Below are 22,734 nucleotides of genomic sequence, written 5' to 3'. Positions count from 1 at the left end.
CAATATCATTTATAAAGTGGAGAAAACCATACCTGCAAGGTACGGTAGGTATGAGGATTCAGGAAAAGAACACATGTAAAATGCCTCGTACAATATCTAATGCATTTAAGTTTGTTCAACAAATGGAAATTCAAAAACAAAACCAACAAAAGGAAACCAAAGAGCTATTTCCTGATACCAGTCTAAAAATCAGCAAGATCGGGGAAAAAAAAGGTGGGGAGGAATAGGTTGACAATGTATCCCTCATCTACTGTTATGTACATTTTGAAGACCTTCCTGATAGATGATTTCCCTTCGCAAAGGGACTGTAAGGAATAGTAATCTAAGGGAATTTTCTCATTCCCTGCCCCAGAAGGGCTGCAACATTTTTCTTCTTCCACCATTTTATGTTTTGAAGTCGATTAACACTTTTTTCCCCACTGCGCCAGAGTGATCATTTCTTGCTGGCACAAACTATCTTGGTGGCCAGCAGAGTCAAAAGGGGATTTAGACTGAAGTAGACAACCACTGGTAACCACAGTGTTCTTCCAGTTGGCCAGGGGTTGGTTCCCCTGGCACCTTATTCCAGAAATGTCCTGAATGCAGTGCCCAACTGAGTCTTCTGCTTGGTTTTTGGGGAGCATCTCATCTGCGATGGCAGCATTGCCCTTGCCTGGGTTGACCACATCCCAGACCCAGAAGTAAGCTCCTCATTGTCTCCTATAAGGGATATCTTCCTTCATATGCCATGGGTTGTATCAGAGACATGTTACTGACTCTATTTCTAGATGGAATTCATATCTTGACAGTAATTTATAAGACAAAGAGGTACTTCAGCAGGACCCTAAGGAAGCGGGACTGAGGACAGAGTATTTTCACATGTGAGAGAGGAATAGAGTTCCAGGGACTGAGCCAGTGCACAATGTCAAGAACACCAGGAACCTCACATGTGAGAGAATCCTGAAGACAACTCAGAAATTCTCCTCTGTCCCTAGATTGGCTTGCATATCCCCAATCCCGCCATCATGGCCCGGTTACCCTCATCCGGGACTTGCTGTTCCATAATCCCCAAGGACAAGGTCCCAGTGGACTCCTCAATGAAATGCTGTGCGGTGAACCAAGAAAACTCAAGAAGAAAGAGATCGGCATACAGTGCACACCTTCCACGCCCAAGGCACTGCAAACATGTTTCTGTACATATCATCACAGTTAATCTTGATAGCGTTCACCTACATTCCTGTTTCACAGGCACAGAAGCAAAGACTCAGAAATTCAGTAACCTGCCCAAAGTTAACTCACAGAACTACAATTGCACTGGGTCTCCCTGTTTCCTAGACCACTTCCATTCCCTTCTACCCTGTGTTCTTCGGGCACTCTACCCCATTATCCAGCGTCTTTACCTACAACTGAGACTTTTAACACCTACCCTCACTCCATCACCAATCCTCCATTCTGTACACAAAGTTGCCAAGAGAACATCAATGACTTTCAGAAAGCCATGTGTCCCAAGTGGATAGCATCCTCCTATTCTACCATTTCCTAGGTGTAACTGGGTGCTTAAGAGGGGACACCTGTATCACTAATCCATTGCCGCATGATACACCATCCCAAAGTGAGAGGCTTAAAACAACAATATTTGATATCTTGTGATGCTGTGAGTCGAAGCCACATTTAGCTGATGGGTTAGCCAGGTACTGGGCTAAACTAGGACTGTTTGGGGCAACAGGGCCTCTCTCCCCATGTGGTATTTCATCAGACTTCTTCACAGCATGGTGATCTCAGGGCAGTTTCAAGAGGACAAGGCCAGAATGAAAGCACTTTTCAAGCCTGTCTGCATCACAGGTGCTGATGTCCCATTGACCAAAGCAAGACTTATGGCCATGCCCAGAGCCAATGTGGGAGGGGGCTACACACAGCGTGGGTACCACAAGGCATAATTCATTGAGGGTTATCACTGTAACATGTGCCATGGTCTCCCCTCTGGCCCCAGTGATTCATGTTTCCCTCATTTGAAAAATGCACCACCCCTCCCAAACCACCAAAGATCTCATCCAATCATGGTGTCAAGCTTCCAGTCCAGTATCTCCTTCTCCTGATCTGTCTCAGGTCCAGATGTGCCTGAGGCTCCTAAGGTGCATTTCTTCCTGCAGCTTCTTGGGTGTGACTTCTCATCATTCAGAACCCCTGGACTAAAAGAAATGTAATGTGTTCCAGACATATCAGCACACAATTTTAAGATGGAACACCCAATAGACACTCCCATTTTAAAGGGGGAGGTATGGGGAGCCACATAGCAGTCACTGGTCCATAGCGATTTTGAAATCTAGCCAGGCAATTGTTGCAGGACCTCCTACTCTGAGTGCAGGAAATCGTTCTTGCATAGAGCTGGTTCTGCTCCCTGGAGGTGTCTGACCTTGCCCTCTGAAATGGCCTTCCTTTGCAATAAGAAAGAGCCTGTAGCTTGCAGCTAACTGATTTTCTCTGCTGTCTCCCTGCACCATCTAGTCTAAGCTCATCCAATTCCCTTATAAACTGTGTGGGCTTTCTACATACCAAGCTCTGGTCCATTTCATTACACAAAGGCTATACCAACAACTATTTTTGGTCAGCATGTCAAGGTGCTATGAAAAAAAACAATGCCCTTAAGATTCTTAGAGGCCCTTTTGTCTTGCTAACAGAGTGCAATGGACATCACTTTACATCTTCCTGTGGTCCCCACAAAGTCTTGCAGCCACTCTTGATTTGATCTATACCCTGAGGTCATTCCTCATTTTGAGAATCTTTTGCCAGTTGCAGAGACTGGAAACGTGAAGTGGTTTTATTTCCCAGCCCAGCATATCCTGGACCCTGCATATTGACTTAAATTCTGCTTTTGAACAAAGCAGTTCTTTCTCGAGGGCACATCTCTCTCTTCCCATACCCTATTAAATACAACTTTTTAAGTTAATTGACCTCTTCAGCCTTCCAAATGGAAACCTTAAGCAACAGCCACAACTTCATGGTGCGCATTTTCTATCTTACAGGTCCCTGGTGGTGAGCGTGCTGCTCTGGGCTCCACCAGAAGTCTGCTCATGCTGCCCTTCCGGCTTCTGCCAGCCACTCGGTCCCAGAGCCAATTCCACATAGTGTAGGTTTTTATTACAGCAACAAGCCACTTCTGGGTACCAATTTTTAGAGCTGCTTTCCATCTCTGTGTAATAAACCACCCCCAAACGCAGTGACCCAACAATTCATTACTTGTCATGATTCTGTGAGTTAGCTGGGTCACTCTTCCACAGGTCGTGTCTTGGATCACTTGTGCAGCTGCATTCAGCTGAGGGACTCTTGGGGGCTGGACCCAACAGCCCTTTCCTGCCACCTGGTATTGAATTCCGAGCTTCCTCATAGTACAGTGATCTCAGGGTTCCTGGCGGACAGGGTTCGTTGTGAAAGTGCTTATTAATCTTCTGCCTCCGTCACACTTGTCTATGTCTCACGGGCCAAACAAGTCGTGTGGCTGAGCCCGGTCTTAACACAGAAGAGGAATACATAAGGGTGTGGCTACTGGGAGGTGAGTTTCACTGGACTTGTAGCCGTGATGCCCAGAGCACCAAAATGTAAGTTCTGTGTTTTTCTCTGTATCGTCATTTAAGTATATAGCCCAATATTTTGTGCACCTAGGCATATTTGGTATATATTTGTATAACTGAGTTGAAGAAGCACAGAGTTTTCAAAATGCAAGGACCAGAAAGGCTAGGGCTACTACAGCCTTGGAGGCCCAAAAATATTATATAACAATGGTAACCATCACAAGAACTTTTTCTCACCATCTTTCCAACATTCTGGTGAACCAGATACCTTTTCTAGCTGAAGGTCTTTGGGTATCATGAATTTCAAATAAATAACTCGTCGACCTTGTTTCTGTAATGGTCAGAGGCAAGCCTAGAAATAAATTCTATATGAATTCGAAAAATTTCTGATCCTACATAACTATTTGAACATCTCAATAATCACACAATGTCTATTCCTCCGTATTTGGACAAGAGAAAACAAAGTGAATAGAATTACTGGCATTTCGTGGGGCGCCTGGGTGGCGCAGTCGGTTAAGCGTCCGACTTCAGCCAGGTCACGATCTCACGGTCCGTGAGTTCGAGCCCCGCGTCGGGCTCTGGGCTGATGGCTCAGAGCCTGGAGCCTGTTTCCGATTCTGTGTCTCCCTCTCTCTCTGCCCCTCCCCCGTTCATGCTCTGTCTCTCTCTGTCCCAAAAATAAATAAACGTTGAAAAAAAAATTTTTTTTAAAAGAATTACTGGCATTTCAAAGCCCGTATTTGAATTTTGCTAAGATCAGACATGAGACTTGATTTGTCTTTCTCATCTAAGGAAAAGGTATGTTGAGTTTTTCACTAAAATAAAAAGAATAGTGAACGTGTCTTAATGGCCTCACAAGCTCTCTTTCCATCAATCGTTTTCTCTAGAATAGGTTCAGGTTTCCATCAACAGTAGTGGGTAATGATGAACACATTTTGAAACTGCCTCTTGATTAATGACGTCTTGCGTTCCTGGATTGATAACTCATAAAATGCTGCTAAAAGACACATTCTTCCCTTGCTACCAGTTGTGATTCTAAGAATCTAAGTATGTTTGCACTGTTTTTCCCCATGAAGCAGAATATCCCTTCAAAGTGTGACGAAGGGATTCATGAGAATTAGAACTTGCCTGTGCTGGTTTTCTGTTCTGTTTTTTGTTGTTGTTTTGGGGTGGGGTTTTTTTGTTTGTTTTATTTGTGTGTGTGTTCATTTTTTGTCTGTGTCCTTGTTATGTAATTAACTCTCTGCCTACTTTTCTGACCCCAGCTCTGCAAACGATGCTCCTACGCCCATCTGGGGAACAACAGGGAGAGTGCCTGAACCTATTCTTTGGGACCAGATGGGGGCGGAGGGGAACGGACATCATTCCTACTACCAGTTAGTCCTGGTAAGTACCTACAGCCTCCTGTGACGATGATGAGAACAAGAGCCGGCATTTATTGATTTCTCACTGTGCCCAACGCCGTTCAAAGCACTTTGTGTGGATTAACCTGTGTAATCCTCACAACCCTATGAGGTAGGTGCCATGATTATCTCCACCTAATAGAGGAGGGTGCTGCGGGGGGAAAGCAGTTTATGTCTCTAGCTTTAAATGGCAGCACTAAGATTCGAACCGACCACCCGCTCCTCGGCTTCAAAGATGCTAGTCTTGTCAAGAATCCAAAATTCTTTCCCGCGTCCATGACCTTGGGGACCATCCCTTCGGCGGCAGGTCACATTTATACGCTTATGATGTTCGTTGACCCAACTTTCTGATTCGCACAAATGGTTAACAGAAAGGCGATCACAGAAGCTCTCACCGGTCGCGTTAGGCAGTGAATCTCAGGCTGGGTCCTTTTCCTTTGGGCTGTCTGGCCGTCTACAGTCTCCCGGGACTTGAATGGAGTTGCTACCCAGAGCTGGGACCCCAGTGCCAGGCGCCCTCCTCAATCAATCAAAATGTTTTTCTGAGGACTTCCTACACGCCCCGCCCCAGAGCCAGCACAGACAGATAGACCTTCACTCTGGAAGCTCTCGGCCCCCACAGCCCTGACTCCCACTTGGAGAAACACGATTAATTGGAGGAAATACCAACCTGGAAGTAATTGGAGGGGATGTTTTAAAAAGATTCAAACTACACCACCTTTGTGGTCCCTTCCAACCCTACCCCCATCCTGCTGATTTCTCTCTAAGGCAAGCATTTATTAGTTTGATTTCAACACACACCCTGTACCTGTAATTACTATATAATGTCTGTTTACTTTTTTTAAATGAAAATGAATTTAAATTAATCTTGTTTTGTGAATTTCAAGGCACCCCCTGAGATACATGAAGACACTCCAGGGTGTCATCAAAGCAGTGCTGGGAATCCTTGCTCTAAAAAGTAGAGAAGCGAGCTCATTAAACCTTCAAGGAGCCAGAGGGGAGAGACGTATAGAGATACACAGATAGAGCACAGTAAAGGGAGGGCTTTATATGTCTATTACTCACTTATATACACACACGCACACAAATACCTGTGAAAGGTGGTGCACCAAGATGTGGTTATCTGTAGGTGAACTGTCTGTTGTAAACCTCCCAGCAATGCCCCTCATTATTAAAGCCTCTGCACCACAGAGGAGATGCTGGGAACAATGTTTCCAAAGGAGAGAAGAGGCCATTATTTTCCAGAGGTGGGCAGATGCATGGAGGGGTCCACACAGCATCCAGGTGAATCTCTTGAGACTCTCCACATTCAGTGGTGCAGACTGAGATCATCGGTGGGGATTTTCCAGACATTCTTCAGCTTCGTAGCAGAGTGGCTTCCAGGCAAGGTCTCTGAGAGCCTCTCACGCACATGTCCCAGGCTAAGATCAATCATGTGGGACCACATCCCATCCCATGGGTATGTAAACCTCTAGAGGCTTTGTATTGCTTCCCTTCATACTTGGAAAACGTACAGCGGCTTCTCCTTGAACGCCAACTCATATAATTAGGTAAGAGGTGATCATTTCTTTTCTTCTTTTGTGCATATATATTTTTAATGCCTTTGGACTAAAAACACGTCATTTGTATGGTAAAGCAATAAATGCTTCAAGATGTTTTCGATAGGTAACATAATAAAAGTTTTGACAGAGATAACTGCAGAAGCTCAAAGAGAGCTACAAAACACGATCGTGTGGGTGCGGGGAAGGCGTCCTAGAGAGGGTGCTGTGTTCCAAAGTGGACCTTGAGGGAGGTGAGGAGTTGCAAGGTGAGCCCAGGACGGCTAATGGGAACAGCAGGTGCACAGACGGGTAGAGAGCTCTGCTTCTCCAACGACCCTTACTTTACGCAGTCTGACAGGGACACATTGCTGCAGAGAGTGAGGTTAAGGTGGGGCTGAAGAGAAAAGCAAGAGGCCTCATCCCAGAGAGCTTTCTAGGCCAGTCCACAATTGGGATTTCTTTGTCTTGAAGGCAGTCAGGCGTTCTCGGAGAACTGGAAACGTAAGATCTCTGTTCTGTGAAAGTCACTGTAGCTGCACAGAGGGGAAACGTGTAGAGGCTGGAATGGTGGAGGCCAGTCCAGACGGCCACGGGGCTGATGGGTCCTAAGAAGATGCCAGAGGGATGGGGTCTGGGTGGGAAGAGGTCTGTTGGGGGGCTGCGGGATGTGACAGATGGTGGTCCGTGGCTCTCTTCCCCTTTTCCCCAAATTGCAGGGAGGTTGGGGGGGGGGGAATGATAAATCAGGCAATTTCTGTCATGCCTGGAATGTGCTGTTAAGGTGGAGAGAGTGGAAAATGATGTTTCAAGAATGCCTCCAGAAAGGAAATCTGAGAACCAAGCCCTTCCTTGAAACAAAACAGGAAAGCCACAATGTACATCTAAGCATATTTTTCTTGGACATCTGCCTAACTTGTAGAGAAAGCAATAGATCGTTTCCATCAGGGACTGTTCGGTGTTACTAAATGACCTCGGGCTCCTACCCAGGCCAGTCGGGCCTCTTCGAGGCCTCTGTCTGCACTGGTTGGTTCCTCTGCCCACAGACCCGCTGCTCAGTCAAAGCTTCCCAGCTCCAGGGAGGAGACACCTAGAGATGTCCCCTCATGACCAAGCCATGTTTTAGGTGCTATCGGTGACTGTCAAGCAGAAGAGGTCCCCAGAGCCGCAGAACAAAGTGGAATTACACCGGGACTTCTAGGCGAAGATGTGCATATGAACCACCTGGGGATCCCACAGGTCTGGGGCGGGACCTGGGTCTGTACTTCTCAAAGCCCCCCAGGTGACACGCAACTGTGGGCCCCACTCTGAGAAGGACTGGTCCCAAAGCATTCAGAAGAATGGCCAGGAGTTTGGTAAGGCGACCAGAGGGAAGAAGATACTGACAGGTCCTGAGTTCCATTGATTCACTATGTTTGCTGCCTCTGCACCGGACAACGGACCTGTGCAGTTTACAGTTTTGGACACTGGGAGACTTAAAACAAGGGGACAAGACACAAGACATAAGACAGCAATTCCGAAGCCTCAAAGATCTACTATTGCAACCAGCATACTAACAATAAGAAAAGAAAGAAAGTCAATAGGGCATCTGCGTTCGTGGTCTATTGCTACATCACAAACCGCCACAAACTTGGGAGCTAAAGAGATATCCAATTACAGCTTAGCTAGATCCTCTGCCCAGGGTCTCATGGGGCTGAAATTGAGATGCCAGACGGGCTGTGACTGTCATTGGAGGCTCAGGGTCCTCTTCCAAGATCATTCAGACACGGGATTCACTTCCTTGCAACTGTAGCACTGAACTCCCTGCTTTCTCAGTAGCCATCAGCCGAGACCTTGCCTCAGCTCCTCAAGGCCACCTTGCCATGTGCGCCCCTTTGGCCGTGCAACGAACATAATCATGGGAGCCACATCCTCTCGCCAAAGGGTGTGGGCCTTTGGACCTGTCTTAGAACGCTGCCAACCACAGCATCTCACGAGTGTGTGTTCCACACTGGAGCTATTTCAGCATAAGTGTGATTACTTCACTTATTCTCATCAGGCTCTGAATCACCTGGGATAATGGTGGCATCACCCTCCATGCTGTGAGCACCAATGATGCGCAGGCACTTTGCTTAGGTACTTTACACGTTCCTAGCATGTTCGGCCCTCTCAATAATCCTTAACGATCAGTATTCTTGTAGACATCTATATTTTGTAGGCAAGGGGACTGAGACCTAGAAATGTTAAGTAACTTGGTCTAGCTACACAGTTTCGTGACCCAGTGACTTCTGATAGAATGGATGGGGTCCCCAGTCTGGACCACCCATGAGTTTCCTCACCTAGAAATGGAGAGGTAAATCCAGGAGAGCTCCGAGTTTCCTTCCAGTTTTGACCTTTATGACATGAAAAGTGCAACCTGGAGATTTTTCAGGAATCTCTTCCATTCAGATTCAAGGCAAAACCAAGGCTGTAGCAGCATGAACCATAGATGTGAGCGAGCTCACCGAAAGGGTTTCCATCCCGCAGGTGGCTCTTACCTACGTGAGCATTCCCACTCCTCTGACTCGGCTCTCTCACCTGCCTGGGTTGGTAGCTTTGCCAAGGACCAAAGCCCGATCCCCTGCCCTTGCCCACCTCCAACGCTCCTGATCACAGCTTCTGGTGTAAACACGGTGCCCCAACATCTCAACCTAGGGTCTCAGTGAACTCCTGGAATGCTCTAAAGGAAAAATTTACAGTGTCATGAAGGTGATGGAATTGTCGGGAATACAAGGCATCAACTGGTGAATTGGGAGGGTCCAGTCATGGAACGTTCTGTAACAGTATACGAGTCGGAAATTTTTCAACAAGACGACAAAGAAAAACAAGGAAAAGCTATCAGTGCCATCTTGTGGAAAGACCTGTATTAAAATGTCCGAGGTAATCTGGCCACACCCAGACCGTGTGGAAGCCTCCACACTCAGTGCTGATGAGCATCCAAGAGAGAGTAGGGTGGCTTCACTCTTTGTTTACAGCCACGGAGCTGATTGGTGGAGGGTCTGTTCTGATAGCTTGCTTCCTTTGCCACGGGCAGTAATTAAATAATTTGTATATCATCCCTAACTATACGGATACCACATAAACCCCCATACCTCCAACACCACACACACACACACACACACACACACACACACACACAACCCACACTCAAGCTGCTCAGCCTCGATCCTGTACACAGCCCGGCTCTCTAAATGGGATATTGGCATTGATCTACCACGGCACCTCATCCCCAACAAACATGCACATACGACACACTTAGACCACAACTGTTTATGGTATAACTTTTTCTTGTAAAAACAAATCTGATTTTATTTTACATCTTGAGTTGATTCGATCTGATTCTATCTGGATATTCCCCCTCGTATTAGTTACCTGTTGCTGCAGACAAATCACACCCAAATCTGATGGCATAAGAAATAGTTATTATCTCCCGGTTCCCATGGGTTAGGAATTCGAGAACAGTTTAGCTGGGTGGTTCTGGCTCAGGGAATCCATGAGGTTGTCAAGATGCTGGCCATCTAAAGTCTTGATGGGGCTGGAGGATCCACTTCCAACAGCTAGCTCCCTCGCGTGATATGGCCATGAAGCCTCAGTTCCTCACCTCATCTCTCCATAAGGCTCATTGAGTGTCCTCACAACATGGCAGCTGGATTCTCCAAGGCAAAACCACAATGTCTTTCATGACTTAAGAAGTCACCCGCCATCATTTCCACAGAATCCTGCCGGCTACACTTCTGTCACTGTGCGAAAGGACGAGGCAAGGCAGGAGGTGGTTCGCTGGGGCCACCTTGGAGGCCAGCATCACACCATCCCTTCTTAATCCCAATCACCAAATCATCAGGTTCCAGGTATGAAATGTGTTTACACAAAGGAAGAGCAGCATACTTAAGATGCTGAGAATTCTGACTGCAATCCAGGGGCCCAGCCCAAGCAGTCCTTTGCCTTGAGGGGACACAGAGGCTTACTTGGAGCAAGGAACTCTCTGACTCTGGCTTCATTTCCAACTGCCACCGGCATGAAGCCAGTCAGGGAGCTGAGATCTCAACGTGTAAGAGTAGGTCAAAACATTTGTATGGACTGGGGAAGGGGGAGCTAGGGTACAGGATGCCCCCAAACTGTTCTGTTGAGCTTGTCAATGAAAAGCTACTTCTAATATATTTTTTATTTTTATTGTTTTTTTTAATGTTTATTTATTTTTGAGAGAGAGGGATAGAGAGAGCGTGGGGGAGGGGCGGAGAGAGAGGGAGACAGAATCCCAAGGGGGCTTCCCAATGTCAGCGCAGAGCCCAACGTGGGGCTCGAACTCACAAACCTCGAGATCATGACCTGAGCCAAAACCAGGAGTCGGACGCTTAACCGACTGAGCCACCCAGGTGGTCCAATGAAAAGTGACTTGTAGGATTTCTCAATGGAGGGAACAAAATGTAAGGTCACAGGACTTTCTGGTGATTCTAACCCAGGCTTATCTTTCCCCCCGCTGACTTCTTTGTGCTTGTTGTTTTTACTACACAATTAACGTTTTAATATATATTATCTGATTATCTTTGATGAGGAATTTAGTGCTTTATTATACGAGAACAATGACATTTGAGTCTAAATCCTCGTAAGTATGTTGTAAATTCCTTCAAGTCGGGGAAATTAAGCTTCTTACTCAGCTCACCATCAGTGCCAACAGAACGTTCTCCGGGAATATGTCCCCCACCCCCAACACACTCACATACACACGCAACCACACACGCGTGCACAACAGGAGAGGAGCTCTAAAAAAAACCAAGGGTGATTTATCCTCTTTAACAAAACTAGTAATTAGACTTAGCCAGGATCATACCGACACAGGTGTTCTTTCCTTAAAAGCACAGACACGTAAAAAACACACCGTAAGAAGGTGTTACAGGATACCCAATACAGTCCTCAAATCCACGCGATTAAGAAGCGTCACATCACGCGTTGTCACAGAGTCCCGGAGACTCACGTACGCTCCCAGAAGTGTGTCTTCTCAGTCTGGCCTATGCACTCTTTTTTCTCCCCCATTCGTTGGTTCACTGCACACTTTTGAGCACTGCGTATCAGACTCCACGTTAGATCTGTGGAATTCAAAGACGATTTTCAAAGACGGAATGATGCAGCCTTGGCTTCAACACAAAGAGGTAACCACAATGCAATAAAATAACTGTTGCCTGGGAGTACGTATTTATACAAGGTGAGAGGCGAGCCCAGAAAAAAGAAAAAAAAAAAGCCTAAATCTTCCTGAGCGTCAGGTAACACCTGAAGGAAACCCAGTATCATACGGGGCGTGCAAGGCGCTGACGTGGTTAGTGGCAAGGGTCTGGGCCGGGAAACCATCACAGAGGGGTCTTCCTTTCAGTCTGAGACTCCCGAGGCCCAAGACAAAAAGTTAAACAGCACCCCTGGCCACGGGACACAGCCCAAGGCAGGGACCCTGGGCCCTTTTCACCGGGGCTCTGTTGGAAGGGAAGGGCACAGTTGTAGAGAAGAAAGGAGTTCCTACACGCTCTCCATAAGGGGGCCCAGGCAGGTGGGAGGATGCACAAGGGGAGAGTCACTGTTAGGGGCTCAAGGGAGAAGGGAATCTCTGTCTTCCCCAGAAATAGCTCCGGAGAAGGTAGGCTTTGACGTAGATCTCAAGGAGACAAGGAAGGGGCACCGGGTGGCGGGGAGGGATGTGGGAAGTTTTCCTCTGACGAGTGAGGGCTGCAAAGACGGGAGAGCAAGACAGGGGGACCAAGAAATGTGCAACCCCAGGAGCCCTGGAGACTTCTCTCCACAGTCCGTGCAGCCAGAAGCCCTGGGGAGCCACAGCAGGCAAGGAGGGATGGATGGATGGGGATAGGCAAGAAGACTGGTCAGGAGCTGGTGGGAAATGTGAGCGCCAAAAGGAAGGGCCTCATCAAGGCTCGGGTTGCAGGGAAGGCGGGGGAAGGGGAAATGGCTCAGCTCGTGGCACCCAGCGAGCGAGCGAGGGGGAGGCAATGTTCAGCCTTGTCTGGGTGAACGGTAAGTGCATCTTCCGCAGGGTCAGCAGAGCCTCTGAACTTTGGGGGAAGAAAGTTCCTTTCCATATTGCTGGAACCAGAGCTTTCAATGGCCCAATGTGTGTATCAGGGGCTGGAGGGGACAGGGGGAGGGAAGCGCATCTTTATGGCTCAGTGTCCTGGGCTTGGGCTCAGGGAGGCCTCGGCTCAGCCAGCCCAGCCACATACTGGTTGAGTGTCCTTGACCAGCTTAACCAACCTGTCTAAGCCCCAGATTACTCCATACAAGAGGGACATAAAAATACCGTCCGCGTGTTGTTCTTCCAGAAAGCGCCTGGCACAGGGCCTGGCACATGAGCAAATTCAAGGAGGGTTAACTATTTTCACGATTATAATTAGTCTGCATCACTAGCAAGCGCATTGTCCAAAAGAGGATGTGGGCGGGTCAGATCACAGGGAAGGCGCTGTGCTCAGAGCTGGGTCCCCACCTTCTCCGAGCAAGGCTGATGAACTCTGGTCTCCCCACCGGAGGGTGACTCAGCCTGGAAGTCATGAAATATGAAAAGAAATTAAGAAGTGCTGCACTTGCTTCACGCAGATGATTTGGGAGTGTGGGGATGGTTATGTGAAGAGGCAGCATCCTTTCATTTAACTTGAGCCAACAAAACTGGGGCGTTAAAGATGCCGGCGCCAGGCTGTCTGGTGTCAAATCCCCGGACATTAGTCATATCGGTGGCATTCCTGAACCTCTCTGGAGCCTCAGTTTTCTCACCTGTAAAGCAGGGTGCATTAGATTACCCACGTCATAAGATTATTGTGGCAATTAAATCAGTTCCTACAGGTAAAGTGCTTAGAACACTGTCTGGCATGTAGCATATGCTCAATAAACTGTAATTCTTATGCTGTGGGTTATTATCATCATTGGACTCTAATTCCTTCCCGGGTAAGATTTCAGGGCACCAGATGGCAGCCCCGTAGTTTTTTGAAGAATTCCAGCGATAGAAAATGAGAAGAGTCCCCGCAGCGGTGATCGCCCCAGCTGGACGGGTTCACCAAGTCACTGAAGAGACCAGTCGGTCATCATAGAAGGGGTTCCTCCCCGGAGGCGGAAGATCTGCTAGGCGTCCACTGTGAAGAAAGACTCCATGAGGCCAGGCCCTGGGGTTGCAGGGGCAGGGGACACTGGTGTAATAACTGCCACCGGCCGCCAGGGAGCAGCAGAGCCCGACCCCGGGTGGCGTCGTGCGCAGAAAGCAATTCATCCCGGGCTCTAGGTTTGCCTCCGGCTGTTTGAGTAGCTGCACCAATCCCCGTGAGCACCGCTGCGGCAATCCCGCCCATTACCGGCTACCCAACCAATCAACGAGCGCGCTGCCTCGGACTGCAGCCGGCTCGCGGCGCCCGTCTTCTCGGTCCGGCGCCCCAGCCCCGCCCCCGAAGCGGGTGGGCCAATCCCCGCGGCGGGACGGGGCGCGGAGCCCACGTGGTACCAGGGCGCGGGTGGGTGGTGCCGGGCCCCGGAGGCGGGCGGGGGACGAGGGGCTGGCGCGGTCGCGTGCCCTGCCGCCGCCATGGGGGTGCAGCCCCCCAACTTTTCGTGGGTGCTCCCGGGCCGGCTGGCGGGTCTGGCGCTGCCGCGGCTGCCCGCGCACTACCAGTTCCTGCTGGACCGGGGCGTGCGGCACTTGGTGTCCCTGACGGAGCGCGGGCCCCCGCACAGCGACACCTGCCCCGGCCTCACGCTGCACCGGCTGCGCATCCCGGACTTCTGTCCACCGGCCCCCGAGCAGATCGACCGCTTCGTGCGGATAGTGGACGAGGCCAACGCGCGCGGGGAGGTCAGCGGGCGGGGAGGGGCCTGCGGCGGTTAGCGGGGGGGCTGGGAGGGGCCTGCGCGGGGCGGGGCGGGGCGGGGCCGGGCACCGAGGAGCCTGCAAGCGTCAGCGGGGAGCGGGGCGGGGCCGGGCAGGGAGGAGCTCGCGGGGGACTGGGCGGGGACAGGGCGGGGCTAGGGCAGGGAGGGGCCTACAGGGGGTGAGCGGGGCGGGGGACAGGGAGGAGCCTGCGGGGGGACTGGGCGGGGCCGGGCAGGGAGGGACTTCGCTGGACTCGGGGAGCAGAGGGAGCGCCCAGGGGCCAGGACGGGAAGACTGGCGGAGGCGCGCAGTGCGGGGTAGGGCCCGCAGGGAAGCAACGAGTGTTGTGAGCTGAGAGGCAGAAAGGTGGCCGCTCTGGGGCGACATGCGGGTGGAAGGCAGTGGCTCGTGAGCGCTCTCCGGAGCCACACTTAGTCCAAATATAACGGAGCCACATTTGCAATTTTAAAGTTTCTAGCAGCCACATTTTGAAAAGGTAAAGAAGAATGAGGGGAAACTCGTTTTGATGATGTAGGTTGACCCAGTAAGTCAAAAATATTACCATTTCAGCATATAATCAATATAAATTCTTCATGAGATATTTTAATACTTTTTTGTACCACGTCTTCAAAACCTGGTTGTACTTTATGTCATATCTCAATCCGGATGAGCAGCGGCTCCGCGCTCCGCGGGGGGCGGGACAGGGGGGAGGCGGGCGGGGGGGGGGGTGGGGGTATCACTGGACAGCGCAGGTAGAGGGTTGTGGGCGGGCAGGCCAGGAACCCGGCTCTTGAACCAGCTACTTGGGGTGTGATTGGCAGCCTCTGAACCACGAGGGACGAGACAGCCCTCCCTGACTTTGATGTCACTTCTCCGGCCCCTGAGAGCCTGAGCCAGGGGCCTGAGCCGGCCTGTGAGGTCCTGGGCCTCACCCAGAAGCAGCAGCTGCAGGGAGAGGGAGGGGTGTAAGGGAAGGGCGGGGGGAGGGCACCAGGCTCCACCCGACCAAGCTGCTTCTTCGCAGGCTGTGGGAGTGCACTGTGCCCTGGGCTTTGGCCGCACTGGCACCATGCTGGCCTGTTACCTGGTGAAAGAGAGGGGCCTGGCCGCGGGAGATGCCATTGCTGAAATCCGGCGCCTTCGACCCGGCTCCATCGAGACCTACGAACAGGAGAAAGCCGTCTTCCAGTTCTACCAGCGGACTAAATAAGGGCCCCCGGCATCCGTCTGCCTGGCCCATGCCCTGACCTGCACTGGAAGCACCAGGCCCTCCCGCTCCTGAGTGGCCATTCCCTGCACGCAGGCCTTGACCAAAGAGAGGGCTGGGGTGCACTGCAGGGGGGGCAGGGGGGCCTCCGCTGCTTCCCCGAATAAATAACTTCAAAGAGCCAACTCGCAGTGCATAGCCCCGTGCAGTTTACAAAGCATTCCCACATGCCAACTAACTGGAGCCTCACGCTAGCCCTGTGACCCAGGAATGACAGCAGGGCCATCGCTGTTCTTTGGGTGAGGTAGCTCAGGCCCAAGGCCAGGCTTCTAGAAAGTGGAAGGGTGGGCCGGGACCACAGCACACATTTTCAGCCCCTGAAAGATGCTGAGACGCTATGTGTCTGTTCCCTGACAATCTTTGATGTCTCTCCTGGGGAGCCGGTCAGCGAAAAGGTCACAGATCCCCAGGGGCCCGGGGTCTCTGATGCTCACAGGCCGGAAGTGTCCTGTGGACACAACCCCTCAGTCTGGGCCCGCATGCCCCTCCTGTGTCATCCTGTCCACCCTCTCGAGACGGAGAAGAACTGGGTGTTGTGCACACAGATAACTACTATCGCCAGTTCCCCAGGACCAGGCGTCTCTCACCAGCCGTGGGCTTCTGGGCTCCCCCGTGAGCCCCTGCCTATGACGCTGTCCCCCAGCCCCAGGCCCAGGGAGGCTGGAACCGAGCCAGCCTGGGCGGTTGTGTGGAGAGGGCTATTTGATGGTTAGATGAAGGGATGTGGGGCCATGACTCTTAGCGTGTTTCTCTGATGTTCCCTTCCCTTCCCGGTTGGAGACCATTCTAGAAGGCCCAGAGCCTTTGAGACACAGGATGAATGGGGTAGACCAGCCACACAGACTCTTTATTGTAACTTCTGTCTGAATCCCCGTCCCCTGTTGTGCGGCAGGCCGGGCTGCACGAGGCAGAGGTTGGTCCTGAACCGCGTCCTGAGTGCTGTGCGTCCCCGGCCTTGTCAGGTGCGGAGGCTCCAGCTGAGTGAGATGACTCACCACCTCCTGCAGGGACGGGCTCGCACAGGGCCGCAGCAGGGACGGGGGCGCTGGGACAGACCTGCCTTCCAGATGCAGTGGACACAGAGGAAGGAGGCCAGCCCCCCCACCGCAGACCCCGTCCTGTATAGCCTAGGCCAGAGGCAGGCCCCAGCCGCCCGCTCCTGACCCATCTTTCTGCTCTCTCACGCAGTGTTACGGCTGGAGTCTTGCCGCTGTCTCCGGAAGGGAGACAGGCCGTTAAGTTCCAGTCCTGCAGCGGACTAACTAAGGGCCCCTCTCCGCTGAGGACTATCAGAGCCGAGTAATCCGTCCTTCATCCTGCTCCCCTGGGTCCCCGCCAGCCCGACCAGGCCGCGCGTGAGAGGCACCCACAGTTGCAGGCACTCAGGCTGCAGCAGAGCCGGAAGCGGCTCGGAGACCGATGCACCGAAGCCCGGCCACCTGTTCCACCTGCCGCCTCACCGGAGGCCTGGGCCTGTTTCTCCACGTGCGCCAGAGCCCCCTTCCACAGGGCAGCATGTGTGTGTGCATGTGTGCGTGTGTGTGTGCCAGAGCCCCCTTCCACAGGGGTGTGTGTGTGTGCGTGCGTGTGCCAGAGCCCCCTTCCACAGGGGAGTGTGTGTGTGCATGCGTGCATGTGCCAGAGCCCCCTTCCACAGGGCAGTGTGTGTGTGCATGTGTGTGCGTGCGTGTGCCAGAGCCCCTTTCCACAGGGGAGTGTGTGCGTGTGTGCGTGCGTGTGCCAGAGCCCCCTTCCACAGGGAGTGTGTGTGTGTGCGTGCATGCATGCACCAGAGCCCCCTTCCACAGGGGAGCGTGTGTGTGTGTGCATGTGTGAGCATGCGTGTGCCAGAGCCCCTTTCCACAGGGGAGTGTGTGTGTGCGTGCGTGCATGTGCCAGAGCCCCCTTCCACAGGGCAGTGTGTGTGTGCATGTGTGTGCGTGCGTGTGCCAGAGCCCCTTTCCACAGGGGAGTGTGTGTGTGCGTGCGTGCGTGCACCAGAGCCCCCTTCCACAGGGGAGCGCGTGCGTGTGTGTGTGTGCACACACGTGCGTGAAGGGAGCAAGCCTGTGGATGGCCTGCTCCCCGGACCCCTCCCCTCCACCTACCAGGATGGGAACAGGGAAGTGGGGGCTCGAGGCTGCACCCCAGGGTTCACGTCTGCTCTGATCCTGCCGTGCCCTGTCGAACAGCCAGTCCTCACACTCCTGCCCTCCGCTCCCACCCCCCTGCATCCTGTCCTCTGGACGGCAGGAGGGGAACCTGCCCTTCCCTTCCTCCCGGGGCTCCTTCAGGGGAGACGGAACATTTTTCTAACCCCGTTAGAGCCCCCTATGCAGCCTCCGTCCCCATAATTTAAGCAGATCTCTGCTGCCTCAAGAGGTCCTCGGGGAAATAAACATATAATTATGTGCTTAAGGAAATCGGTTTTTAAATAAGTAAGAGTTGACTTGAGATGAAAAACTCTGCCCGTATCCTTCCACCTACCTGGGGAGGTTAGCCTGAGGTGCCTTTTGGGCGCACCCCCACCCCCAGATATTTGGGGATTGGGAGCGGAGGCCTGCTCGCCTCTCCTGTGACCACTGAGGAGGGGCTACAGGCCTCCCTTCCCCATCCCACCTTCACTGAGATGATGGGTGCGAGGAACGGGCCACCCCCGCCGACACGGAGCCTGTGCCCCCCCCTCAAACCAGGGTCCCTCCAGCTCAGCACCGCTGGCATCTAGGGCTGATGCTTCTTGGTTGCGAGGCCATCTGTGCGCCGTATGGTGTTTAGCAACATCCGTGACCTCTCCACTCACCAGATGCCGGTAGCGTGCCTACCCCCCCCCCCACAAAAAATGGGACCTCGAGAATGCTTCCAGGCATTGCCAAATGTCCCCCACGAGGACAAAATTGGCCCCAGTTGGGAACCGGTGCCTCAGCCCGGCAAGCACCAGAGGCAACCATGAGCTTTCGTTCCCTATAGGAATGTGCTTGGGCATTTCTCCTGTGGACGCACACGTCTCGAGGGCGGAGAAAGGGCCAGACGCCCTCAAACGCTTCCGTCTTGCAGCGGTTCCTGCTGCCCGCTCCCAGCCCCGCCCCCTTGCCCAGGGTGGCTTTCCAAGATGGTGACAGACACCGTTCACTTTCAACGTCTGCAGTGATGTGGACTCACACCCCCGTGTCTTTAAAGCTCACGTTTATGGCCTGGCAGGCGGCTTGCCATCCCTGCCCGATGGAGGCTGTTCTAAGTGGAAGACATCCGTCCACGTCATTCGGGTTCTGCGGCCGGCGCCGTTTCGGTTCCTCTCCCGGAAAGCTGTTCGGATGCGCGAGCAACCAGAATCGGGACAGGGGGCGCACGGGCCGCTCTCTGAGACACTCCTCCCTGGTTCTTCCTCCCCCGCTTCGCCTGCCGCAAGCCCCACAGGGGTACTTCTCCGTGGGCTCTTCCCAGGTCATGTGTCCCCGCCCTGGGGGGGGGGGGGGACATGCGTCCTCCTGCTGCAGAGATCCGTCTGCATCATGTATCCTGCACCCACCGCGTAGGGACCTGTCCCACGGGGCGGCCCCTCCTCCCCCTGGTGAAGGGAGTCTGCTCCTCGGGCCCGGGCCCCCAGGCCTCCCCAGGAGAATGATGAGCACGTCAGGGGGCCAGGGATTTGATCCAGATCACGAACCATTTCCCAGAATGAACCGCACTCCTGCGCCGAGCCTCAGACCAAAACTTCTGCTGTCTGCGTTGCCATTTTTCCTGCGGAAACGAATTTGGTCTCACGGGACTGCTGCGTCGCGAAACAGCGTCAGTGACCACGAATGCATCTCACGCTTCGTGGTGACTGAACCGTCACATTTATGAAGCACCGACCGCGTAGCAGCTGCTTTACACACATCGTGTTACGCCTTCTTCTCCTTACAACCACTCTGCGAATCAGATATTTTTCCCTTTTTATAGATAAACTGAGGCGTGCAGAGCTGGCTAGCTTGCCCACATTTGCAGCGACGGAGCTGGGACCAAACAGGGACCCTGCTCCCGCCGCCCGACCTCCCCCCAGCCCCAGTCACGTGTGGCAGTCTGTCTCCATGGTCAGAGCTCGGCCTCGAGGGCCGTGTTAACACAACCTCTGACGTCCCTCTGTCCATCCTCAGAGGAGGTCAGGGAATAAACTGCACCTGACGCTGAAGCCAATGCATCCGAGCTGTGGCTGTTCCTTAAAATGCAGCCCCAGCGTTTAAGTCCCGAATAGGGAAGCCGGTCATCAGGTCACCTCTGTCACAGCTGCTACTACAGGACTCGGAGCTTGTGATGTCCTCACCCAGCAGGACGATCTGGAGGCACGTGTGAATGTCATTGAGCCCTTGAAAATATCCGATGATTTATTGAAAACTCGAATCTCCTTTCTGGCTTTGTTGTCGTTATTGGAGCCCTTAATGGGTGCCAGGCTCCATGCCAAGTGCTCGACAGACATTATCGCAGTCGATCCGCAGAGCGACCCTACGAACAAGGTCATGATAATGACCAGTGCACGTTACGAGTAAACTGAGGCCCAGAGAGTTTGAATAACATGCCCAGTCACATAGCTAGACCAGGACTCAAACCTGGGTTTCTCTAACTGTAAATGCCTTGTCTCTCAGGCGCGGAGAGGGGACATTGTTCTCATTAGAAAACACACAGCAGCATCTCGTGTTTCCCCAGAAACAGAGTATTTGGACCGACAGGCTCCCGGTGGAGCTCTGGGATCACGCACCCCCCCCCCACCACCACACTCGGGCACCGCCGCTCTGTCCTGGGAGTGTTGACCTGCCTGACTGGCCGCCACCCCAGCCGGCTTCCGCCTCAAGCCTCCTGCACCGTCAAAAATATAGTCCCCTATTGATTTAGAAGTGAGTCACATAAGCACCTCTTCCATTACTTTAAAATTTGTCCCCGCTATTATGGACTCGAGGCGTACTCTCGAGAAGGCCTGTGCTTGTGCAAGCAAGCAGAAATCTGAGAAACACTTGGTGCACGTCTATGCCTCAAGTTGATGACTTATTTGCAACCTTGATAACCGAATCCTTTGTGCCAACAAATTCCCTGAATTGCTTCGGCCACCCTCTCGCCCTATTTTTCCCTTGACTCACTCTGTCACCCTGGATATGTGATCACGAAACAAAGTGGTGATGTCACCTCTGAGCTTTCGGTGTGTGGGATTCAGCACCGCCAACAGTTCTGGGATGTCCCCCCTGCCTTTTATACTAAAGACATAGTATGCGTGCTGAGTAGTGAGTCTGCTCCAAACCCAGGGTGGGACAGATGGGGAATAACCAGTGTAGATGTCCCACATGTGGCACTGCTCACCTCCTGCAGTGCGTCTTCTGTGCCGCTGGGCTCCCCAGGCCCACGCCAAGCAAATTCACCAATTTGTGTGTTTAGGCACCTGTTGTGAGGGCTGGTTGGAGCTGGGTGCAGCCTGGGGCGTGGAGTAGAATTGAATAAAGTAACCACACTGGGATCAAGTGCACAGAGAGAACAACGCCACGTTTGACCCTGACCTACGAGGCCCCAAAGAATCCAGTCTTTTTCGGGGTCCCCAGGACCACTCTTGCTAGAAGGACTCACAAAAAAAGCTGTCATATTACCAATTATATTATTGCAGAGAGAGGACACAAATGACGATCAGCACAGGAGAAAGGCACAAGGGACAGAGCCCGGGGAAACCAGGTATGGGCTTCCAATGGCATCACACGGGCACACTTATCTCCCCTGGAATTGTGAAAATGCATAAATACTGCCTGACGGCGAGGCTCACCGGAGCCTTAGTAGTGCCCAGGGGTCTTGCTGGGGGCACTCACAAAGGCACGCAGCCCTGGCATGACTGACCTTCGCCGCTCGCTTGGTCTGCAGCCCCAGAGGGCAGAGTGAGGCCGCCCAGCCCCAAGCAGCCTGGCGTCCACACAGTCACGTTGTTAGCACACACCCTCTGCCCAGCCCGGGGTCTCAGGTGCCCAAAGACGTCCTTATGAGGCAGGATGTTTCAAGAGCTCAGAGATCACCTCACAGGAGCCAGTTGAGGGGCAGGCCTGACCACCTTGGGAATGCCTAAGGTTTGGGCCACCCCGCCTGCTGAGCTGACCCCGTCCCGCGCACGACTGACCAGGTATCCCGCGCTCTGCCCATGACAGCCTGGGGGGTGCTGTTCCCTCTGCCAGAGAGGCTTTGTCCCCAACTGTGCCCAGCTCCCAACACCCGCCCCCGCCCCCGCCCTTGGTCTGGGCTTAAAACCGTTTCTTGGGAAAAGGTTTCCAAGCGCCCCCCACATACGCGCACACATATTCCCGAAGCATCTGTCCTTCTCCCTCACGGGCCCTTGCTCACCTATGATTCCTTTCATTGTCTCTCTCTCCTACTAGAGTGTCGGGACCTCGCCCATGCTGCCGGCGCCCAGCACAATGCCTGGAACCCAGGTGCTCCGTAAACACGTGGCAACCGACTGACCGGGTACCTGCCCCGAGACGCAGAACCGGGAAGAATAATCCAGGGCATATAATCTAGTGGCGGATCCGTGGCACGCGTGCCCCGAAGTGTGACGCAAAGATGAGTACAGGGCGGGGCACAGGGAGCCGACTGGCGCCGAGGCGCCCCCAGCGGGCGGCGGAACACACGTGGGTAGATCCGCTCCGTGAAGGGGCCGCCGACACTCCTGCCGGAGGGTCTGGATGGGTTGCATCCGATCGCCAGTGCGCAGGCGCCACAGGCCTCGGAGCAGAGGCCACCCCACCCGGCTCCGCGTTTTTTCTTCAGTTCCGCGCGACAGCAGGGCCCCGTCGCCGGGCGGCGCTGCGGTGCTTTGTGATTTCCCGCCTGCCAAAGAGAGACAAGGCCTCACGCTGCTGATCCTTACGACGTTTCAGAAGATGCGAGTTAAGTAAGAACCCGCTTTCCCCGCTTGCTGAAAGTTAATGACGTTAACGCGTTGCCAGAGAAAGTAAAGGGGTTGTTCCAGCCTCTGGGCTTGCGGGTTATGATTTTTAATGCTTGTCAAATGCGAAAGGACCTCAAGCGAGTGTCGCGCCCGCGTGCTAGAGATGCGTGTCTTTCCCACGGCGGCTGGCACCCGCTCCCGCGCAGCCACGGCCCTGGCCAA

General features: G+C 52.9%; 1 protein-coding gene and 2 long non-coding RNA genes across 4 annotated transcripts; 1 reads left to right on the top strand and 2 right to left on the bottom strand.

The window, feature by feature from the left end:
- Nucleotides 1-11,266: 11,266 nt before the first annotated feature.
- Nucleotides 11,267-13,838, bottom strand: LOC121015529 (uncharacterized). The gene is made up of 2 exons (XR_005783853.1): nt 12,989-13,838; nt 11,267-11,591 (listed from the first exon to the last, which is right to left on the bottom strand). It is a non-coding gene; the product is annotated as an uncharacterized LOC121015529 (long non-coding RNA).
- Nucleotides 13,839-14,000: 162 nt separating this feature from the next.
- Nucleotides 14,001-15,748, top strand: DUSP23 (dual specificity phosphatase 23). The gene is made up of 2 exons (XM_040452475.1): nt 14,001-14,338; nt 15,381-15,748. Exons 1-2 carry the CDS (start codon nt 14,072-14,074, stop codon nt 15,564-15,566), a joined length of 453 nt encoding a protein of 150 aa, XP_040308409.1. The 5' UTR covers nt 14,001-14,071; the 3' UTR covers nt 15,567-15,748.
- A 3,215-nt stretch (nt 15,749-18,963) lies between these two features.
- Nucleotides 18,964-22,141, bottom strand: LOC121015527 (uncharacterized). 2 transcript variants are annotated; one of them, XR_005783852.1, is made up of 4 exons: nt 21,966-22,141; nt 20,949-21,060; nt 19,288-19,361; nt 18,964-19,080 (listed from the first exon to the last, which is right to left on the bottom strand). It is a non-coding gene; the product is annotated as an uncharacterized LOC121015527 (long non-coding RNA). The 2 variants fall into 2 exon arrangements; XR_005783851.1 differs by lacking the exon at nt 21,966-22,141 and having other exon boundaries at nt 20,949-21,834.
- Between the last annotated feature and the right edge of the window lie 593 nt (nt 22,142-22,734).

The sequence above is a fragment of the Herpailurus yagouaroundi genome, unplaced genomic scaffold (genome assembly GCF_014898765.1).
Source record: "Herpailurus yagouaroundi ecotype Mexico unplaced genomic scaffold, PumYag 207, whole genome shotgun sequence".
Classification (NCBI taxonomy): Eukaryota; Metazoa; Chordata; class Mammalia; order Carnivora; family Felidae; genus Herpailurus; species Herpailurus yagouaroundi.
The sequence above is the reverse complement of the archived record's forward strand: the minus strand, read 5'-3'. Positions and strand labels throughout refer to the sequence as shown.